Raw genomic sequence first — 22481 nt, 5'->3', positions numbered from 1 at the left:
TCTGTTCAGTTTCAGGATACCAGCTGCTCTTTATAATGTTTATTTGGAAGGACAGTACAAACACAGACAGTCGCAGAAGCAGTCCTCCAGTATGCTGTACAAATATATAGTAAATAGTACATAGATAAGCTAGTTTCCAACACCAGTCCTTTGATGAGAGTTATCTTTCAAATGACATCAGTATGAGAATTGCATGTTTCTGTTTCAATGTTGCATCAATGAATGGAATTTGGTTGTCAAATCCATCATTTAATCACGTTACTGCTTAAAAGTCGTCATCGTCATCCTCCGCTTATCGGGGTGGCAGGGGCGGCAGCCTCAGCGAGCAAACCCAGAGCGCTCTCTCCCCAGCCTCTGCCACCAGCTCCTCTGGGGGGCTCCCGAGGTGTCCCCAGGCCAGCCAAGAGATATAATCCCTCCACCCTGTCCTGGGTCGGCATCGAGGCCTCCTTACGGTAGGACATGCACGGAAAACCTCCAGGTGGAGGCATCCTCACCAGATGCCCAGCTGTCGACTTGGTCTAAAATGCTCAAATAAAATAGCAGCCATCCAGAACAACACACAATCATACAAATAGACAACAGATGAAAAAAACCTGTTAAAACAGAGACAAAAGATCACCAAACATTGAACAATGGCTAAACGCACAGTTAAAAGTCCAGGTCGTGGCTCGCCGGGATCACGCTCTGGCCATGTTTTATCCAAGACTGTTTTGCTTGGGAAAAGATTTAAAATCCTGCAACCCTTTTTGGCAAGTGAAGAATTCCAGAGGGTTTTGTCTTTAACTGAAGATGCAATTTGTGAAGAAGTCTAAGAGTGTCTGATTGTACAGTTTGCTTCTGATGAGCTTCATGTATTCAAGGCAGTGAAGAGAGGCCTAGCTGCAAGGGTTGAAAATGGGCGGAGCTAAGTGGAGACATGAGGTTAAAGTAAATAATGAGTTTATCAAAACTGTACTGGATGCACTGATTGAAAACTCCCCTCTAGGTCCTCCAGCCTCTCTCACATCTCTTCAAATGTGGGTCTGCGCTGGTTCTTGATAGAACAATTAGTTTGCAAACCTGGGCTATGGAGGCCAATTTACCCAAAAAAGATACGAATATTAGAAATAACCTTTTCAACCTTCTCAACAATTTGGACTGCTGCGTCCACTTCCTTATTTCTGAGTAGTTTCTAGTTACTTCAATGGTTGGAACGCTAGCTCACTAAACCTAAGGTGACCAAAGTTATGGAGTTGCTATTTTGCTGGCGCCCGTGTCAGCTGGTGGGAGAGCTGTAGCAGCAGTCTGAGCCTACATGCTGGGATTGACAGGCGCTCTATGGAGCAGCCTACACAACATTTAGTGTGGCTGCGTGCTTGCGTCGGTGTAATCTTTCTGTGCGCTGGTCGCGTTGGTGTTGATCGCACAACACGGTGTAGGTGGACGACAGCGCATGGATGAAAACAGATCTATATCGGGACATCCCCAGCTGTCAGCGGCAGCAACCTGAACAGGTGGCTCCTCCGGTAAACGCGTCAAGGCGCAGAGCCCCGCAACAGCTTGTCTAGCTCGCTAATCTCCTCGGTGACGACAGCGCATTTAGTGCGCGTAAAACCTGGAGTACCGGCGGGTTCGGCTCATCAGCTGTTGGACCAAGTTGGGAAGGAGCGTGTGTCGGGTTTGAAGCTCTACTGACTGAGTTGGATACAATGACTCTCTCTTGGATTTCATAAGATCTCCCACGAGTTTGGACTGTCGAGCGAACGGACTTTGATTAATATCATGTTGCCAGAAATCAATAACAAGGTGAGGCTGCATCCATGTCTTGTGAGTCTTTGCTTCACGTGCTAATCAATGTATCGGCAAATTCTGCGTGATCAGTGATTTTCCCAGGATTGATGTCAGTCCAGTTGTCAGATGAAGGAGCACACTTACATTGTTGTAGCTCCCTCGTTAGCGCCTCGCTCAGTAGTGCCAGAGCACAGATTTCCTAAAGGTCTCCGTAAAGGAAGAGAATCATTTATCCGGATAGAGAGCTTCATTCCTGGCTTCTGTCATTAAGGAGAGCCTCTTCTGATCCGTCCCTTTGCAGCAGTAAAAAGGTCCCATCTTGACGGGATGAAACACTGTCGGAGCTGCTCTGCCTTCACCAGCTGAGGTGATGTTCAGGCCCCTTTTGAGTTCGGAATTTATTCCCTAATTATGAAGGAACAGTAGAGAAAATGCAAGTCATTTCACACAGTGTTTATTTGTTTGTTTGTTTGTAGACACTTTCTATGTGCTGCAAAGGAGGCTGAGATGTTTGAGTGGAAGTTTTTTTTTTCAGAAAACCCTCAGACTTAAGGAGTTTATTTACTGCAGTTTTCTCTAGATTTTCTCGTTGTTATGGGGTCTGAAGGGTTAATGAATGTAACTCATTTTAACTTTGGAATTATTTCAGTTTCTCCTCCACAAGCTATCCAACTTGATGCGTATTTCCTCGTCCACCCCCTCCCTCCTGACCGCACGCCAAGTCATGATGAAAAATATGATCCATTTCTATTTCAGTCGTTGTTTCACCTACTAAATTCAGGGTTTGTTGCTGACAGATTCTGACAGTCTATATGGGTTCTATATTTTCACACCGTACATGGAAACTGACATAAATTTAACCTTTGCTGGTTTGGGGACTTTAAAATAAATGAACATGTTGTTTTTGGCACCTGAAATGAGAACATTTTTGTTTGGAACAACTAAGGCCTATCTGATTCACATGAACCCAATAAACTGTGTCACTTTATTTATTGATTTTTTTTTTGTACTCAGAATTCACATCACATTTGACACCGGCAGGACACAGCGATAAAATGATCCCTCAATATAATGATAGCACAGATTTACAGTTTGTTGACATTTACCCTGAGTTACTTTTGGTTTTATTGCTGAGTGACCTTCTGACCAACTGACCCTCGTAGATCTGAATGAGCCAAAGCTGCTCACATGCACCTGCTGGGACGATCCCTCCTCCATCGCAGAGACACCGTGTCAAGCATCACTGCTGACTCCCAGCTACTTGTTTTGCCAACATGTCAAGACTATAAACGCCTTAAATGAATCTAGTCAGCACAATAGTTTGCTGCCTTTTACTTGTTTCTAGTGCGCAAGCACAGAAAAAGTACAAGCCTCTGACAGGTTTGATGAGAAACTTATGTACTTACTCACTAACTGGATTTCATCTTGATATTAAGATTTGTTTTCATCTGATGGCTTGACAGTCACTCCTCACAGCTGAATGAGGAATAGGTTATATTTTGGGGGATGGACAACAGTGGATGTTATTTGATTTTTTCTGATGTCAGATGCCAATCGCTGGATGATTTGGCCAACAGCCGATATTTACTGATCAGTGTTACGGTATCTTTATAAAAACAAGTTTATATGATATTCATGTTTTGGAAAACACCTCTGAACTGAAAAAGTAACATTTCTAATGTTAGTAATGATTCCAAAACGTGGAAAAGCCTGTATGCTAAATCAAGTATGTACTTTACTGTCGCCGCATCAGCGAACAGCAGACGGAGAGCGAAGCATCTTTGTTCATCAGACCCAGACTCATACATCAAAAAATGACCAATATCTGCTAATGCCAGTGACGTGCCAGCTTTAGTGTGCATTAGTACGTTCACAGTTTTCTTATTTCTGTCGCATGATGTGATGTGACTGAGTTTCCATGGGCTCGGTGCTCATTAGTCAGGCTTACAGACGAGCTCTCAGAAGCCAACCTGGCACAGTGACCTGCATGGCCCCCTCGAGAGATGCTAAGATGTCGACATCGTTATGTCGCCCCCCTCTTTGACCACATACGGTTTCATCCTTCTCGCTAAAGGGTGATAGCTTTAATGTGAAGACTAAAGCCAGTGACTCTCTGCAGGATGTGCTTACTTTCGTCCAGTGCAGTTCAGAGGTTTGTGAAGCATCAGTTCAACTCCTTTGGTCTCTGGATCCAATGTTACATTTCCTTCTCTATTGAGCTGTTTCCCCGTCAGCACCTGTCTCACACTCACACCCCCACCCCCACCCTATTGCTGGGCTGGCTGAGTGTGTTTAGCACATATCCCCATATGGGGCTTAGCTTTATTTCACCCATACGGCGTCACCCACTGATTAATAAGGCACCTGTAAGCTGCCTTGATTCATCCAAGTGACTGCTAGCATGTTTTGCTTTATACAACATTGATTGCTTCCCTTGAACACATTCAGGCAGATTTAGAGGCACGTGTACCTCCACTGTCAGACACATGGATATGCACATGTGCACACACCTGCTCAGAGCAGCAGGTACACGGAGAATAGTGGATAGAGAGCGGTTCATTGTTGCTCGGTTATATTTTTAGATCATAGTGTTTTATCCTTGCTGGCCTGACTGGAGCCTTGTTCACTGCCCACATCCAGAGACTGGAGAAGGAACACAAAAAGCAGTTCCATTTTTGCTCAGTTTTACTGAGGTTATTCCAAAATCTGATGTTGCATATGATTTTGTAATCCAATCCGCACTGATAAAATGATCCCAGGGGAGAATTGTGCTTTGCTTCCAGAACCGTATAAATAGAGAAATGTGAGAAAGCAGCTATTTCTGTTGTTTTGTAGGACACTTTATGAATTGTTCTCATTCCTCCCACAGACATCACGACCAGAGGCTTTCCCTCACCCTCACAGACACCCAGCAGAGGGCAATCGTCTTGGAACAAACCGGAACTGCTCACAGGTCAGCTTTTCCCCTCTGTGAGAGGCCGTAGCAGCCCACACCTCTGGAACATGTGTCAGTGATAGCGACCCTGTCCTCAGTATTTCAGTTGTATGAGGTGTCATGGAACTATTTTACAAGCACCTTTAACCATGAACTCCTCTTCTGTTTTGATGTGAAAGTTTTGTCGGTTTTGGATTCACATTAATGTTTCGACTGGCATCGTGGAGAAACATTTTATTTTTATTATTATTTCATTATTTTATATTTATTTAACTTCTGTGTAAGAGGAAGAAACGGAAGGATGGAAGTGTCTTGTTAGATGTTAAAAGCGGTCTCCGCAATTCACCTCATCTACGATGATATTTACTCAGGAACTCTTAGAAGCACATGGACTACACACATATGATGGTGTATGTGAACAGACCTGCTCTAAATACAGGAGTGTTTCTGAAGCAGCATGTTCTCCAGTTGTGTACAGGCATGTAAGTGTGTTTACTTCCTTTGCCTGTGGTGGCAGGTGCTCGCTGCGACTATATTTAGCCCTATCTCTATGCGTCATAATCAAGTTGGCAGATCCTGCAACAGCTCCAAACACATGCGTTCAAATGTCAGATCTACTGTAAAGCTGAGAAAGAATGTTCTGAATGGGTGATATTAAACTGTTTACCACTGACGGTACAGGCCTGTTCATTCACACGTGAGGTGTAGGGAGAGACTGCAATGTCTTTTTTCAGCAGAAACGTGCGTGGAATCACAGCTCTGATGGCTTCTTCATGTAGTCGTGCCTTCAGTATACACTATTATGGCCTCCTCTACACCAGTGAACATCTTTAGGATATCTAATTTTTCCCAGAGGACCTGGCACAGGACAGGAGTCTAATTTAGCCCGTCATTGCCAGGCCTCAGCCTTGCAAGGCAGTGGCACATCTTAACACTCTCCCAGAGCAAGCAGGATGGCAGCTAGTGAAGAGCAAGTAGCTGCTCTCCACCTCCCCCGCAGAGCCACCAGAGACCGCCTCACGGGCTTTGTCCCCATTACACTTTTACCCTGATAGGTAATTCCAGCCAACCTGCCGGGGGGTCCCGATCACCCGAGCCTTCCACTCACGATAGACCTGAGAGCAACGTAGATCACAAGCTGAGAGCCCAAACCAAAGACATGAAGACAGCTGTGACGAGCTGGTAGTGTTGGGGTATAAAGGAATAGAACCTCTGCTGCTTCTGTTGTTCTCTGTGCGTCTCACCATTTGTTATTAAGAGTTCTTTGGTCCCTGCAGAAGACAGATTTTAGAAACATCTGGATGTGGTTGTTACTCTGTTCCCCCCATAATTACATGTATTAGATGGAATTCTGACGTCATTACATTTTTAAGTCAAAGCAGTTTAATAAACTTGAGTAAAAAATCTCTCTCTCTCTCTCTGTTTGTCTCAATTTTTTATTTGATACTTTTGTTGTGATGTATCTATGGTTCTTTTATTTATGGAAGGCACTTAAATGAACCTCCATTCCTCTCCCCCACAGAAGTTTGGGACAGGTGTAGGGACTTTGCCTCAGCTGGAGCCTCCGGTGGTTCAAGTGGTGGTCAGCAATGCCAAAAACCAGCTCCAGCAGTCGGAAAACATCCTGCCCCAAATCGCCAATAAAGGGGTCCAAAACAACTACCAGACACAAACAGTGAGGATCTCAAAGCATCATATGTTTAACGCTACAGCAGCAGTCTGTTGTTCTCCACAGCCACGTTCACTCACAGTATTTCTGATAAGGGGAAAAAGATGGTTGCATTTGTATTTTTCAAAAGCTTCTTGAAAATGTTTGATTAGTGTGTATTCATACGGCCGGAGGCTGTCCAGCACTTGTAGTTGCTTTTAATGTTGCAGTCTGGAGGTCTAAGGTGACCCAGAGGTGACATCTCCATGCTTGTTTGTTGGATAGGATGAGAGGCCGAAGCCCAGCCAGCAGTTCACCAAGCGGTTTGGTGCGGCACTGGATAAAGTGCCAGTCTCCCGCAACAGCAAGATTTTCAGCAACAAGCTGGAGAAAGATAAAGCATATGAGGGACAGAGGCTGCCCATGTCCCCCACAGGTATGAGGCTGCATTGGCGTAAACACAGCAGTTGATATCTTGCAGCTTTTGTTGGCGTTACAACACATGCAAGTAAATAAATCAAAACATAAAATATATGTTGCTGATTGGATGAAAACAGTATGTTGGCATCACAGTCCAATCCTCCGCTGCGCTCTGTGATCGATATGATGGTGACTCATCACGTCCTCCTCCTCCTCTTCCATCCTGTTGCAGACGCACTGAAGAACTTCCAGGACCGGCTGACTGAGTTTGAGCAGGAGGAAATTATGGACTATGCAGAGATCTGGTTCCTGGGTCTGGGCTCACAGAAGATTGAGGGTTCTCAAGATGCACCGCAGAACTCAGGATATGATGACGAGCACGGGAGCTACATCAGGGTAAGGTGTTGACACACTCATCCTACAGTGGCAATTTCAGCCCCTTCGCTCATCAACTTACATGAGTAGAAGCCTGTTCGTGACGTATCATCATCCACATTCGTTGTGTTTTTGATGCCCAGTAAAAACAGGACCGACAGGTTCAACGCAGTGATTACTGTCTCTCAAGCAAAGCTAATAAAACCTCTAATCAGCAAATCAAAAAAAGTACAGTACGGAATGTTACGCGCAGGTCTGAGGTGCCCGGTTTTTGCTTGGGAGGGTAAAAACTGAAACCTGATGGCGGGCCGAGGACCAAACCCAAACACGTGTTGTTTAAGGGCCTTTTGTCTGCGTACCACTGTCTCTGTCTCCCCATGTTTGTCTCACTTCAGTTGCGCCAAACCTGACACCCTGCACACATTGTCTCTAAATTAGGGATCCTTCATATTCAGAGTGCATTTTTACCTCACAAAAAGAAAACTGCTTTTACAGTAATTTTCAGTATAATTGTCTATTTTTTTAATTGTTAGGCTGGTCATTGAGTCCATATTGAACCTTGTGGCCAAATTTGGCCCGCAGGCCCCACGTTGGGCACCCCGATACACACAATTACTCATCAGTTAATTATCTGCAGAGCCACTAGTGAGAAGAATCATGCTGTATGTAAGTGAGGCAGAAGCGGCTCAGGAGGCCATCTACCAGTCATCAGTTTAACAGGTTGATCTGCCTCCTCCTGTCCATGCTGATTGTTTAAGGAGAGGTGCAGGTGCAATATTTGAAGACAAACGTATTTTGTTTCTGAAATATTATCAGGCTCATAAACTGCAACTGTGAGGACTCAGTTGGGAAAGTTGGTTTGATGACTACGCTGACCTGGAAGGGACCAGGCGCTTCCCAGGACCTGAAGCTGTTCAACTGCTGACATTGTTGACAACGTGACACAATAAAGTGCACTGAGGTCACCAGCAGGCTACTGACACGCAGTTGCCTTCTTGTCCATACATCATGAACGAGATGTTTAAGGATGAATTGTTTCAACTTTTAAAGCTCTTATTAAAGATAATCTCACTGTTAGCAGCTTGGACAGAAAAGCCTCGTTGCTCCTAGTAGCACGAATGTACCGCATGTACACCGACAGCCCTGTGCAGTAAAACACAACTGCTATTGTTTTCCTGCTGACTCTGTTGATGATGGATGATGTTGTTAGTAGTCAAAAGGAAGTCGTCTCTTCCATGTGATCCTGCAGGTGCTGCACGACCACATTGCCTACAGGTTTGAAGTGCTTGAGGTGATCGGGAAAGGCTCTTTTGGCCAGGTTCTGAAATGTCTGGACCACAAGAACAACGAACTCGTTGCTATTAAGATGATTCGCAACAAGAAAAGGTAAAGCAAATTTGTTTTATTTTAAATTGTTTTAATCATTCAAATTAAAGCTCCCAATTGCTTTTTTAATCAGACTTTTACTTACCTGGCGTTTGAAACCACACTGTAAAAACTGCCCTGTAACACTGTTAAAGTACACTTTACTGGAGTTATTTGTTACACTGGAGCAGTTCGTTTTGAGATATGACACCACATCGTTGTGAGGCTTCCCCACATGTCTGGACGCTGATCAGCTTACATTGTAGGAGTCTGCCAAATCGTTGGGATCCTGATTTACACCTGGTGGTGTTGTCTTACCTGTCCGTTGTCACTGAGGATCACGGTGGCAGCACCTGCTCCTCTCGAGGCGGGTGGCTTCAGAAGCCACTGGGTCTTAACACCACTTCAATAATGCAGAAAACTAAATAGCTGCAAACTGCCTCCAGAGAACTCCCCACTGATCTTATCTTCTGTGGGAAAGACTGTCAATGTTAACTTTGAGAAAATTAGGGCCTTCGGGGGCGATAATGCTGAGACCACCTTCTCTGAAACTGAAATGGTATACCAAGAGTTCATGTGTCCAAACGTCAGAATTTATCACCTTAATACGTAACCACGTGTAATTTGACTAACAGGTTTCATCATCAAGCGCTTGTCGAGCTGAAGATCCTGGATGTAATCAAGAGGAAAGACAAGGACAACGTCCACAACGTCATCCACATGAAGGAGTACTTCTACTTCCGGAATCATCTTTGCATCTCCTTTGAGCTTCTTGGGTAAGTGCAAGTACTGTGCTACAGGACCGACTGTGGGCTGGATCACTGTACTGACTTATGAGAAGCTCGTCAGGAGGCTTTTATCTACCTTTGTAGATGTCTGTTCAAGGGCAGAAAGCTTTGTTCCTCTCTGGCTGAATGACCTTTAGAGGACGTCCTGCTCTGCCACCTTGTCTAACATTACAGTCACCAAATCCTTTAGTTAAGGCCTTGATTAGGGCCTATCTCTTACTCCTTCTTGCTTCTTGGTGTGAAGGCTCCAGTTACACAATCTAAAGAATTTTAGACTCGTTGCAACCGTCTCCCACTGAATGTGGGTACAATTAAAGATAAGAGTCCGCTCTTAGCGATCCATCGGTGCTTTATTAGGGGGAATGTGGAGAGCACAGGGACATCCATCTTAGCTGCTTTCTTTTTTCAGAGCATTTATTTAAAGAAGAAGGTCAAACTGGTCCATCTTTTTTATTGGCGCTCCTTTCCTGCAAATGATCTTGGCAGGAAATTAAACCTAAGAATTCAACTCGATGTTTTGTTGGCGGTATACTCATTAAAGGGATACTTCATACCCAAAAAGTCTATTTTGCCTTCCAAGCACTCACACTTTCAAGAAGGTGTCAAGCTCACAACGATGGTTTTATTTTTTTCACGGCTGCGTCACTTCTTTGTGACTTCAGAAATAACCAGCCACGTATATTTAGCTGTGCTTCCGTGAAGGAGCCTGAAATACCAGCGGGGCCTGCTCAGTTCTACTGTGAATGACTGATGAACCGCAAGATTTATAGTTGGGACGCGGGGGGGAGAAAAGAACTTTGTGGGTGCTTGATGGCAAGATACATATTTTCTGGTGAAATGTTGCTTTGAGGCTCCTCAGTGGCAATAAAAGTATTAGGGGCCAACACTGAAAGATAGGAATGTAAAATATCGGACCACAAAATGTAAGTGGCACATGTTTTTAAACGTTAAACTACAAATTATTTTCCGTTTCTCTGGACAGGGTGAACTTATACGAGCTCATTAAAAAAAACAACTTCCAGGGCTTCAGCGTCGCTCTCATCCGTCGCTTCGCTCACGCTCTGCTCAGGTGCCTGCAGATGCTGCACAGGGAGAAGATAATCCACTGCGACCTCAAACCGGTACTGATTTTAATAAATATAGAATATATACATATAAAATACACACATATAATAGATTAATATATGTTTTACTACATAGAATATGATGCAAAAGTTACTATAAAGGGATCAGAAAAGAACTGTACAGCAGCTTCACAGTAACTGACTGTGGGACCTGCCGGGTCAACAGTGGGGCATTTGCGCCATCTTGTGGTGCGTCACAATACTACAGCAATGACTGACGGGTGACTGTTGTGCTGAACAGGAGAACATCCTTTTGTCTCAACGAGGCTCAGGGAACATCAAGGTGGTTGACTTTGGATCGAGCTGCTACGAACAACAGAGAGGTGAGCCCTTGTAGCTGTGCTGGATGAACACGTGAAGGGATGGTTTTGATATTCAAGGCTGGGTCTGACTTCTCCCTGACTGCCTTACAGTGTACACCTACATCCAGAGCCGCTTCTACCGTTCACCAGAGGTCATCCTGGGTCACCCCTACAGCATGGCCATAGACATGTGGAGTCTGGGCTGCATCCTGGCTGAGCTCTACACCGGCTATCCTCTCTTCCCAGGAGAGAGCGAAGTGGAGCAGATAGCCTGCATAATGGAGGTATGAATACGATCAAACGTGCTCTTTCTTTGTTGCTGCATGTTCATGATGTAGGTTTATTAATTCTTCTTTTTTCTAACAGGTTCTTGGAATGCCTCCGAATGATTTTGTTCAGTCTGCATCGAGGAGGAGGTTGTTCTTTGGTGAGAATTAATCTTTCGCATCTTTAGATTTATTTTTGTGCTGTCGGCGTGGGTGAAAGAATAATAGAAAAAGGTGTGTGATCAGTGTATGTGAACAATATTCAGGGGCTTAAAATGAGCGCTGTGACTGTGTGCAGACTCAAAAGGAAATCCCAGAAACACCACTAACAGCAAAGGGAAGAAACGGAGACCAAATTCCAAGGAACTGTCAGCTGCACTGAAAACCAATGATGCTTTGTTCTTGGACTTCATCAAACGCTGCCTCATGTAGGTTCCCTCTCCACTTCTGCTATAGCATTTGCAAGAATACTCTTCTCTTTCATTTTGCTCGAATGTTTTTTTTAATGATAAAATCATGGTTTTATTCTCCATGGTTTTTGTTAGTTGGGATCCAACTAAACGGATGACTCCAGATGAGGGTTTACAGCACGACTGGATCCTGGAGGGAAACTTCAACAAGGTCCGTCCCAGAACCAGACCACCTGTGAAGAAGCCCACTGACAGTCCGACAGCCACAGAGAACAGCAGTGACCACAGTCATCACCAACAAGCTAATAGCAAGCCAGGTGAGATGAGATCCAAGAGTACAGTCCATAAGCTCCTGACCTTACAGAACAATACATCAAACGGTCCAAACAGACAAAGAAAAAAACTTAAAACAATTTAGTCCAGTAGCATGCTAGCCACTTCTGTCGTAAAGTTGCTTTTTTAAATTTCAGTGCCCGAAAGATGATTCCTATGAATTCAACCTAAGCTGACGTCTACTGCCCTTTGTGTCCATGCAGATAAGATCAGCTCCGACGGCTACTCCAATGACACGTCAAAGAGAGACGACCCAGCAACAGCGCCAAAGATGGCCCCCGCCGAGCGTTTGCGTCCAATTGGGGCGTCAGCGGAGGAGGAGGTGCGTGAGAGTGAGGGGAAGCTCTCCACGGGTGCCAAGAAGCAAGATGCAGGTCTGGAGAGGCCCGTCCACATCATCATCAAGCCTCAGGAGGAAGTGAGCACGGAGAGAAAAGATAGCCAGGAACAGTCTCACTGTCTTCCTCCCATCGTCTAACAGTTGAAGGCTACCACGCCACCTCCTGGCAGCTGGGAGGGTGGAATTAAATGGATGGCTTGAGGAAAGCTGTGCGACTGCTTCGTCAATGTACTTAAGTCAGGAATGAAGGGCTGAGTTATCAAGAACATCAACTAAAACTGTATTCGTCCAACTTGAAGTCGCTTCACGCCATCCATCAGCAGTCGCCATGTTGTTTTTGTGTCTGGATAATGTCGCAGAGCAACATCCTGAGACATTAGAGGCAGATGTCATTTGAAGAAACCTCAAGTTGGAGGGCAGCTCAGCCCCCACCTGCCATTAGTACGACATCTAAGATGACGGTGCTGGTTTTTGAAGGGTCACGCTTTCCATCAGCACAGGAGAGCATCTTCTAAATTTAATTTCAGACAGAGTGAATTGAGCTCCGTTTGGAAGACTGGTTTAGATCAGTTTTGATGGAGAGCAGTTGAGATGGATGTGCTGGCAGGCTCTCAGCCAGACAGTGAACTCCTCCCTCAGAGAAACCTTTAGCTGTCTCTGTCGTCGTTCTTATTTATTGGACCCAGTCTTTGCCGCTCGTCGAAATCCCTGACAAACAGGTCAAAAACAAAAAAACCAAGTAGCTCATTTTAAAAAGTGCATGTGTAGTTGATTAATCTTTGTTTTTGTTCTTTATTTAGATGTTTTAGCCTCCGTTTACTTTCACTCCCATTTAAATATTAAATATTTTTGTGCAATAAAGGCTGAGCCAAAAAAATGTTTTTTTTATGATGCTAACCAATGAATTATTGTCATGATACCGTTCAATTGTAGAATGCAGTTCACATACTGATGATGGATTATTTTAATTATTTATTGTTGATTGTTTTATCAAATGTTTCATATTTGATTTAAAATTTATATTCACTTCAGCTCCATAAAAGATGTATTTGTAATTGAATTTATTGTACATATTTCTGCTGTAATTTCTGCTGTAATTTGTGTAATACAGGATATATTTTAAGAAAATATTTGTTGAAAGGTTTTTAGACAAGGTTTTACTTGTGTTGTTTCTGTATGAAAACACGTTTTATGTCTCTGTTAGAAACATTTTTTACAATAGAAACAAAAAGACAATCCTACTATTGATAGTTTGTGCCTTGCAGTATTAGAAATTTTGCACTTTACTTGTGTATGTGTGCGTGTGTGTATGTGTGTGTACACACTAGAAATCGTTGGATTCTTACCTGTCAGAGACGACTTGTGCGATACGTTGGCCTCCCCTGCTAGCATCCCTTCCTGATATCTGATCATCCCTTGAAATTGATCATCCCTTGATTCGCTTCTTTTGTCACAATCATGTTCCAGAGTAACGCAATGATAAACCTGCGTTGTCACTTGTGATCAGATAAGCAGCAGTCGGAGATCCAGATAGCCTGGTCTGTAATTATTAAATTAGAGAAGTAATTTTAATGTCTTTCATGTTGAAATAAAAGTTTTCAATGAACTTGTCTCAATGTTTAATGAAGAATCCTGTGGTTGGGCTGAACCTTAGCACATATCAGGTAATTAAACAGGCTGGAAAAGAGCAAATAGGATAAATGTGTTTACATTTCTCAAGTATATGTGAATAAAATCAAAAATGTACATACAGAAGAAGATAATACAACAATAAACAAATCCGTTCAAAAAAGTTGACTAAAAAACACTTTCAAATGTCTTACAGCTGCATAATATTACAAGAAAGCAAACAAATAGGTGCATGTAAAGAACTGACAAGCAATGGAACTTGTGTTTTTGCTTTTTAAGAATATGAATATAGATTCGTAATTAGATTAGATTAGATTAGATTAGTACATTTTAAATGAATTCCCCTTTTCCTGACTATTTAAGATTTTGTAGCTCACACGATGTTGAATCACTGTAACTGTAAACCTGAAATAATTTTTTTTTTTTAATGTAACAGTTGTCTGCATGAATTCCTGTATTCCGTTAGAATGTTTGATGGTTTTGTTATGAAGCGTCACTCCAACAGCCTACACGATTTGATATATATTAATTGTCAAAGTGAAAACGGATGTGTTGGCAATCTGAGGTCCTCGGATGCCCTCTGATTTTAATGAAGAAAAAATGTCCGATAGAAGTAAAATGTTTGCTATCGTGAGTTGTCGGCCACACACAAGACAATCTTCATAATTCTGTTTATAACGGGTAACCTGTAAATCTCACAACACATATATTATATATATATATATATATATATATATATATATATATATATATATATATATATCAGTTCTTCCTTTTCTGAGTAAACGCCAAATTTAAGCTCCACTTATTGTGAAATAGTGCTGTGAGATAATCGCGTTCGTACTGTGTCTGACGTGCACGTATTTTGACCTGCGCAGTATGCCGTAGGGGAAAGATGGCGGCCGTTGTGTTGGTTAGCCGTCCTATGAGTGTCCTTCCAAAGGTTTCCAGTGAGTAATTTCGCAGTACTCGTCACTAGACGTGCAAACATATGTGTTGGAGTTTAGCTTTGTGGATGTAGATGTTTACTCCTCTACCGTCACACATTAGGCTCACATTTAGCCCACAAACTCCGTGGGATGACCTTGCTAACCGTCTCGGCTAATCACCCGCTTGGATTGGCTTTTGCTAAAATTAGCTACGAGTTAGCATCGTAGGTTTGACAAGACGTTCCTTCCAACAGCCAACATATCTGTCACAGGGAGATAGCGATACTAACTACCTGCGTCAGGCTGTAGATGAATGAATAAAACGGTGTGTTGTTAACTTTAGCTATTAGCTTTGCGGTCATGTATCTATTCTAGGCTGTGGAATAACCAAGAACGGGTTGGGTTTAGTTACTTATTTTTGTTTTGTTTGTTTTTCCCCCTTTTGCAAACGCTCCTAGGAATTAACATGGCAGCTTCAAACAACTCATCGAGAAAAAGGCTATTGGCTAACAGCGTCGTGTTACTGAATGTGGGCTGAGCTGAAGCTGCTCCTTGGTCCACGTAAAAGGGATGGACAACAAAAATAGATCTACAAGTTAATACTCAGTAAACTTCCTCATCCTCTTGAAAGGGAAATTATTGCAGAGTTGTTGCGCTGCCCGTGTGTGTGTGAGAGAGAGAGACACTGATGAGTGTTTGGCACTGAGTGGTCTAAGAAACAATATGAACATTTGTCATCGTATATCGGTATTGGTTAGAAATCTCACTTTAATTTATTCTCAGGAATCAAACCAATACCGATATATTGAAGAATAACCAATGTCTGCTGGTACAGGTGATGTGCTGATATTGTCATTTAGCACCTTCGTGAAACTGCATGAATTTGTATTGTTAGGGATTAAAATCCTCTTAAAAATCTCCCATTTAACTTGGTGAACAATGTACAAACTTTGGTATAAGAGTTCACACACAAAGATTTACTGCTTAAACTGAAGATTGATTTCATGATTTATTAATTTGAGAATTATTTTTCAACAGTGAATGGTAATTCTATAAAATGTCTTGCTTCTTCTTTCCATCCCACAATCCAGAACCCAAAGACTCATCATTTGCTGTCTCGTGTTTCTCTCAGTTGTCTGCATTGACATTTTTGCTTGAAAATTATTGGTGATTTTCTTTTGATAAATGAATAATGGGGGGGGGGTCATTTTGTTTTTGTCATTAAACAAGCCAACAGTCAAACACAGCCTGCGTGGATCAACAGTAACAACAGTGTCATTAGTGTTGTATAGAGCTGCAATGGAGCACCTTCTTATGCAAACTACCTGTTCCCTTTGTTCCTCTCCCCTCAGAAGGCAGCTGCGCGCCTGCTGTCTACTCAGCTGCCTCAGTGGCTGCAGGCCAGCAGAGGAAGCTGCATCATGCTGTCATCCCCAAAGGGAAGGGGGGGCGCTCCTCTTCCAGTGGAATAGCAGCCACTGTTTTTGGTGCAACAGGTTTCCTGGGGCGGTATGTGGTCAATAGGCTTGGTGAGTTTAAAACCAAAAGCTTTTATCTACTTTATATTTCAGCATTTCTGCATAACAGCATCACATCCTGGATGCAGTCGACCAGGGGTGTTCAGCTAAAATTCAGAGAGGTCCAGTTCCTAAAGTTTCCTCCCAGCAAAGGTTCGAATCTTATATTGTCACTCGCAAAAGCGCTCCCTGATGAAAACAAAATCAACAGTGTACGTAAAATCATTTATTGTCATATTTCAACTGTTTTCAAAGTAATACACTTTTAACGTACTGGTAAGTCTGAACTTGTATGGCACTTGAATGGAAAACGATAGACTACAGTATTCCTCTCAGGGTAGACCCGTCATGCTGTGCTTTCAGTTCTATGATTTTACTTGCCCTCACTGCAGACCTCTGTGGGTACCTTTCCTCAAACGACCTGTGTGGACGCTGAATGTTGCCACTTTTTGTTAACGCCACAGTTTCACAACTCATGAGACACAAAGTGGCTGCAGGCAGGACAAACGTGTATTGGTCCGTCCATTCATCTTTAAAAGTTCAGTTTTCACCATCTACTTTTCTCATTTTTGAGCAAGGTAAAGGTAAACCATCGATTTGATTGGCTTGGCTATTGATGACACTCCTGCCATATTGACTATATTAGCTGTGCATGCACAAATGATTTATTTTTTTTATGCCTATAGTAGACTGAAAAATATACAACAAATTGCAGGGCAAGTTGAATTCAACAGCAGGTAACTAAAAAAAAAGAGCTATATTTCAATGTTGGAATGGTGTTTCATGTTTACACAAATAAACATGTATTACTGTTGTTTTTAATAAAGGTACAGACACAAGATTATCGGTGTTTATCGGTCTGTGGATTTGCAGGTCGCATCGGTTCTCAGGTCGTCGTCCCTCACCGCTGTGATCAGTATGACGTTATGTATTTGAGGCCTATGGGTGACCTTGGACAGATCCTTTTTGTGGTAAAAACGCTTGCACACACGCACTCATCCTCATCATTCCCTTGAATCAAATTCGAGTTTGTTTCTATTCAATCCGGTTGTAGGAGTGGGATGGCAGGAACAAAGACTCCATCAAAAGAGCCTTGGAGCACTCCAACGTGGTCATCAACCTGGTGGGCCAAGAGTGGGAGACACGGTACAGTTGAGACAGCATCACCAGCTTGCGGTGGCTTGCTACATCAGGGTTGTGATGTACCTGCAGCCAAGCACTGAAGTGTTTGCCCTCTGTGTGTGAAGAAACTATAGTTTTGAGGACATCTTCGTGACCATCCCCCAGCACATCGCCAAGGCAACCAAAGAGGCTGGCATCACCAAGTTCATCCACGTTTCTCACCTCAACGCAGACATACGCAGCCCCTCCAAATACCTGAGGAACAAGGTAGTGGCCGCTATTGTTATTCTACTTCACATGCCCACACTCTGTCAAAACTCTGTGTGTGTGTGTGTGTGTGTGTGTGTGTGTGTGTGTGTGTGTGTGTGTGTGTGTGTGTGTGATGTGTGTAACAGGCTGTAGGAGAGACGGCAGTGAGAGAAGTGTTTCCTGATGCCATCATCATGAAGCCGTCTGAGATATTTGGGAGGGAGGACAGGTTCTTTAACTATTTCGCAAGTAAGAGCACACTCACACTTGGCCAGCTTGTCTTTTACTGTGCCGAAGCACAAGTGCCCACCCCCCCCCACACACACACACACACACACACACACACTCCCCTGTGTCCGCATTGCTCCGAGCGTCACGGGCACTCATGTCATCACTGAGCTCTACCAATCTGATATTTGGGTGGGAATCTTGCGGCTCTGATGTTACATTTCATCCCAGGAGTGGGACGAGGGTGGGCCCCTGCTGTCGTTTCAGCCTGTGTATGCTACATGTCCGACCACTCACTGTAATGTGAGAGATGACAAGTTTGCTCCCTAAATTGTAGCTTCAGAATGTGCGGTGGTGTCATTTTCCCTGTTTACTAGCCGTGTGCTTTGAGCTCTGTCTGATCTGCAGGACCCTCACTCACAGAGTGAACCAGAAGAGGGAGGCCGGTCATGGTGGGCGTTTGTAACTGCGTCCTCTGCCCAGATGCTTTCTGACAATCATATCATTTACAGCAGAAGTCCTTGTCCCCTCCTTATCAGCCATGTTGGCCAGTAATGAAGAATGTAACCAAAGTTTCCTTGAAGCTGGAAACCCCATCAGTTTCTTCACTGAAGCTCAGTTTAATAACACTTAATTTTTTTGTCATCAAGTTTGTGAAAAACTCTTAGGAAATATATTGTTAAAAAAAGCAGCTTCATGAGCCGCCCTCAGCAGCCACAGTTCATCGCGCAGAGAAGCAATAATCCACACGTGCCTAGTTTTGACTTTGGAGGCAACATGTGTTCCTGTGAACACACGAACGATGACAACACACGCATGAGACGCCCATCAAACAAACAGAACTCATTGGCTAGAGGTCACGGCTGGGTCACGCACCACACATCATGATTAATGACATCATCTTACTGGGATTCCTTGTTCATGAGCGGTCGTGGTCTGTCCTGTGTGTCTGTGTGTCTGTCTGTCTGTCTCACGTGAGGAAGATAACCGTAAAAATGACTGTAATCCCTTTCCAGACATGCGCTGGTTCGGCAGCGGCGTCCCACTGATAGGCATGGGGAAGAACACGGTGAAGCAGCCCGTGCATGTAAGTTTCTCACAGGAAACAACGGCAAGAATGTTTTTAGAATTGTGAACTCACGACCAGCCGTCCTCAACTCGTACAGCTGGAGAGCTTAAAAGCTGTTCGGCAGTGATGGATCACCAGGGCAAACTCGTGGCCACTGTTTATGTTGCTACTTTCACTGCGGACTGTAATTTTTTTAGTCCAGTTTTGTTATTTTTGTAGCAGGCGAAACCGTAGGATGGATCCACACCTCATCTGATCATTGCTGTCAGAACCTCACTCTAAAGTGATGTTTTACCCAAAAAGTGTGTTCTGCCTTTAAAGTACGCACAAATCATTGCCTTGAGCTTTTTCCCTCCTGCATCACTCCCTTGTTGCCCCTCAATGCAGACAGGACCAGCCACGTATATTTAGCTTAAAGCTAATGGAGATTGACGGCTAACAGCAGCAAAACTATCTGTTAAACTTTCATCCTCCAGTAAAATCCAGATCTTCGTGATCCAGCCGTGTGATCAGTAACACTTGGATTTGATTTTAAGTCGAACACTGATGAGTACAAAGGAAGCGTCAGAATACGAGTGAAGAGCGTGCCGTTACAAAGCAGAGCGAAGAGCTGAGCCGTGAAAGAAGCCTCAAATAAAAGTCAGCGAAATGCAGGTGTTTGATGAGTCGGAGACGCCATGCGCACCACTTAAATCCAGTAGATCCAAGTAGATTCCTTCACCTTGTCATATTTTGGTCAAGACATGACTCAACATTGAGATATCGGTCACGTGCTAGACCACAGCTGCGCTGGAGGTGTGCCACTCAGACAAGTGCGTCAAGGCTTTACCCTGGTTTGGTAGAAACCTGGACTTGTGCTGACTGTGAGGTTTAAGGATCTGCCAAGGAACACAAGTCAGCAGTAGAATTACTGGTATTATTATACTCCAGTACTCACAGGGAAACCAAGCTCAGAAGGAGCAACACTAAAGGCTACATGAGACAAGACACAAGGAGGAACCAAACCTGAGAGCCAACATTCTCTTTTGACTTGAATGTTCTTAAATATTTTAATCTGAATCTCATTTTCTCTCTTTTGATTTAAATGTTTTCAGTCTTTTATTGCTAACTGTGTAAAACACTGAATTGCTCCGTGTACAAACTGAGCTCCATGAGTAAACGGTACCGCTGGCCCTGTCGTGGGCGGAGCTTCCATTCCACGTGTGGCGCGTACGTTGATTCACTTCCGCAACCCTACCACTGTGCCTATTTTGTGTGTGAAACCTTAAACGTGGGATCGTCCCTTGAGACCCAAACATTGGCTCGTTTCATGAATGAAGGCAAAAGTGACAAATGTGTGAAAGCATCTTTCTTGCTTCTTCATGTAACGGGGGTTGACATTGTCACGCAGAGATGAGTCGTGTGATAAATCTGAAATGGTCTTCTTTATTTTCTCCATGAGGTGGCGGATGTGGCGAAGGCCATCGTGAATGCTGCCAGAGACCCCGACGCTAACGGGAAGACCTATGCGCTCGTCGGGTAGGTGGCGTCTGCTCTGCCAGGAGCTTCAACACACCACGTCACAGCTGAAGCACAAATACTGAAATAAGAGGCAGCAAGTGGGCTGTGGGTGTTTTGAAGTCTGACACGCGAGACAGCATCACCCTGTGAATGTGCAGAACCAGAATCAAGTTTCAAGGGAACTCGATTTAATTAAGTTTATTACAATTTTGTTTTTAAATAATAAAAATGTACATCAGCACAAAACCAAACATCAACACAAACAGATCCTGTCAGCTGTTGTACAGTGGAAGCAGCAGAGATGTTTGTTGCGTTCCCTGTCACTTAGATAAATAAAAGCATCTCGATAGTCGTGTTTAGACGTTCGTGCTGCATCTCTTAGCAAATCAGTGACTGTAAAAACCAGAAATATTCCAGTGGAACGTGACAAAGACAGACGGGGTTTGGTAACTCTTCATCTTCACCAGTTGGGAATAAGAGGAACTTCATGCTGTCCTGTAAAAGCCTGTTTTTGTCCCATGCCTGGTCGTCTAGTCCCCACCGGTACCTCCTTCATGACCTGGTGGAGTACGTGTACGCCGTGGCACACAGACCCTTTGTTCCCTACTCACTGCCCCGCCCACTCTACCAGTAAGTGACCTCCACATCTTTCACCAACAACTTCAGATTTCAGCTCTGGAAGCTTCTTTTTTGGCACTGATTCACATTCATTTGTATTCTAAAGCATTCGTAGGAGATTTGATTCATGTGGATCGAATCCATTTACACAGTCGCTGCAGACTTTACCACCTGACACACGAGATTCAGACGGACGAGGTCCGTGTTCAACAGTTACACCTTTTTACGCTTGAACCAAAGTCCTGCTTAGAGCTCTGAAAGCTGCTGTCTATCGTGTTCTCTGTAGGTGCAGTGCACAGGTGACCACATGTGCACACATTCACGCACACACACAGACACACTCCTATTGGAAGAGACATGCACTGTGTAGGGAGACATAGTAAACCGGAAGCGTGTCCTTTGCTGTTATTCCTGTGGTCAGGAGGTGTGTGAGTGTGATTATGTGTGTATTTTGGTACAGTAGAGTACTTGTACTTCGGTGCCATGCTGTCTTGAGGGAGAGCAGAGCTGCAACACTTTGGTTGAGAGGACTGATTTAGATCTCCTCTTTCAGCCTTTGCTTCATGTTGTTCGGCACACGCCCAGGCTGAGGGTTCATCAGCCCATACGGCAACCCTCTCCAGAGCCACCAGAGGGCACCTTTGAGTCAGATACAAGAACTGGAACCTACAGAGAACTGAGTTCCTTGGAACATAGTGAGAGTTCTCATTTTGTTATTGCCTCTCTTTAACACTGTGATATTTTCCTCTTTTATTTTCAGCTTCATTGCCAAGTTCTTCTCATTGAACCCGTTCGAGCCCTGGACGACCCCTGATAAAGTCGACAGGGTAAGAAAACCAAGTTTCTCAATGAAAGAAAACCCTAAAGTAGCAACTGCCAAAAGCCTCAATTGTGTTCTGTGGTTTTATTTCCCAGTTTCACTTAACAGACATGAAGTACCCAGAACTTCCTGGTCTGGAGGATCTTGGTATCACTCCCTTCACCGTAGATCAGAAGGCCATCGAGATCCTGCGTCGCCACCGCCGATTCCGTTTCCTTGAATCTGAGCTGGATGACTCTAAGTCAGCAAAGACCGTTGACTTCTAAAAGAGCCTCCCCGCGTCAGGCTTTGTCTTTAACTCTGTTGTGTAAATATAAATAAAGAATTGTCCTCTAAAGGTTTCCTGGTTGACTTTTGCTGATTTCCACAGTTGGAACTAAAACAGTTTTTCTAAGATGGATGAGGGAAACGATTAATTCATTCCATAAGAGATTATTTTATTCACCCCAGCATGTAAATCCTGTGATATGGAAGCTGGTGCTGGGGTAGGCGCCACCCCCTGTGACCCTGAACAGGATAAGAGGTAGAAAATGGGTGGATGGAGTCACAGATGAGTCCAGTTTGAGGGAACTTGACGAGATTTGAAAACCCTACACAAGTTGGGTAAGAAGGAAAAAAATGTTTTCATCTTTTCCACGGTAGAGTGGCTGTCTAGCAACCAAAGGGTTTCTGGTTCCATCCTCACCTCCCCCAGTGACCATGTCCAAGCATCCTGAGCAAG

At 43.8% G+C, this 22481-nt stretch overlaps 2 protein-coding genes across 3 annotated transcripts; both read left to right on the top strand.

Annotated features, from left to right (window-relative positions):
* Nucleotides 1-1274: 1274 nt before the first annotated feature.
* dyrk4 (dual-specificity tyrosine-(Y)-phosphorylation regulated kinase 4) lies at nucleotides 1275-13653 on the top strand. Its single transcript, XM_086208204.1, has 14 exons — nucleotides 1275-1788; nucleotides 4643-4726; nucleotides 6231-6383; nucleotides 6642-6792; nucleotides 7009-7172; nucleotides 8401-8537; nucleotides 9152-9292; nucleotides 10287-10425; nucleotides 10670-10751; nucleotides 10842-11014; nucleotides 11097-11157; nucleotides 11295-11424; nucleotides 11542-11723; nucleotides 11943-13653. Exons 1-14 carry the CDS (start codon nucleotides 1765-1767, stop codon nucleotides 12215-12217), a joined length of 1896 nt encoding a protein of 631 aa, XP_086064330.1. The 5' UTR covers nucleotides 1275-1764; the 3' UTR covers nucleotides 12218-13653.
* An 896-nt stretch (nucleotides 13654-14549) lies between these two features.
* On the top strand, nucleotides 14550-22093 carry ndufa9a (NADH:ubiquinone oxidoreductase subunit A9a). 2 transcript variants are annotated; one of them, XM_086208202.1, is made up of 11 exons: nucleotides 14550-14658; nucleotides 15990-16166; nucleotides 17028-17125; nucleotides 17209-17300; nucleotides 17402-17543; nucleotides 17672-17774; nucleotides 18770-18840; nucleotides 20264-20340; nucleotides 20857-20952; nucleotides 21701-21767; nucleotides 21856-22093. In XM_086208202.1, exons 1-11 carry the CDS (start codon nucleotides 14604-14606, stop codon nucleotides 22024-22026), a joined length of 1149 nt encoding a protein of 382 aa, XP_086064328.1. In that variant the 5' UTR covers nucleotides 14550-14603; the 3' UTR covers nucleotides 22027-22093. The 2 variants fall into 2 exon arrangements, with proteins under 2 accessions (XP_086064328.1, XP_086064329.1); XM_086208203.1 differs by having other exon boundaries at nucleotides 14558-14658; nucleotides 15993-16166.
* Nucleotides 22094-22481: the final 388 nt, after the last annotated feature.

The sequence above is a fragment of the Aulostomus chinensis genome, chromosome 7 (assembly GCF_037954235.1).
Source record: "Aulostomus chinensis isolate RoL2024-O1b breed Wild chromosome 7, RoL_Achi_v1.0, whole genome shotgun sequence".
NCBI lineage: Eukaryota > Metazoa > Chordata > Actinopteri > Syngnathiformes > Aulostomidae > Aulostomus > Aulostomus chinensis.
The sequence above is the reverse complement of the archived record's forward strand: the minus strand, read 5'-3'. Positions and strand labels throughout refer to the sequence as shown.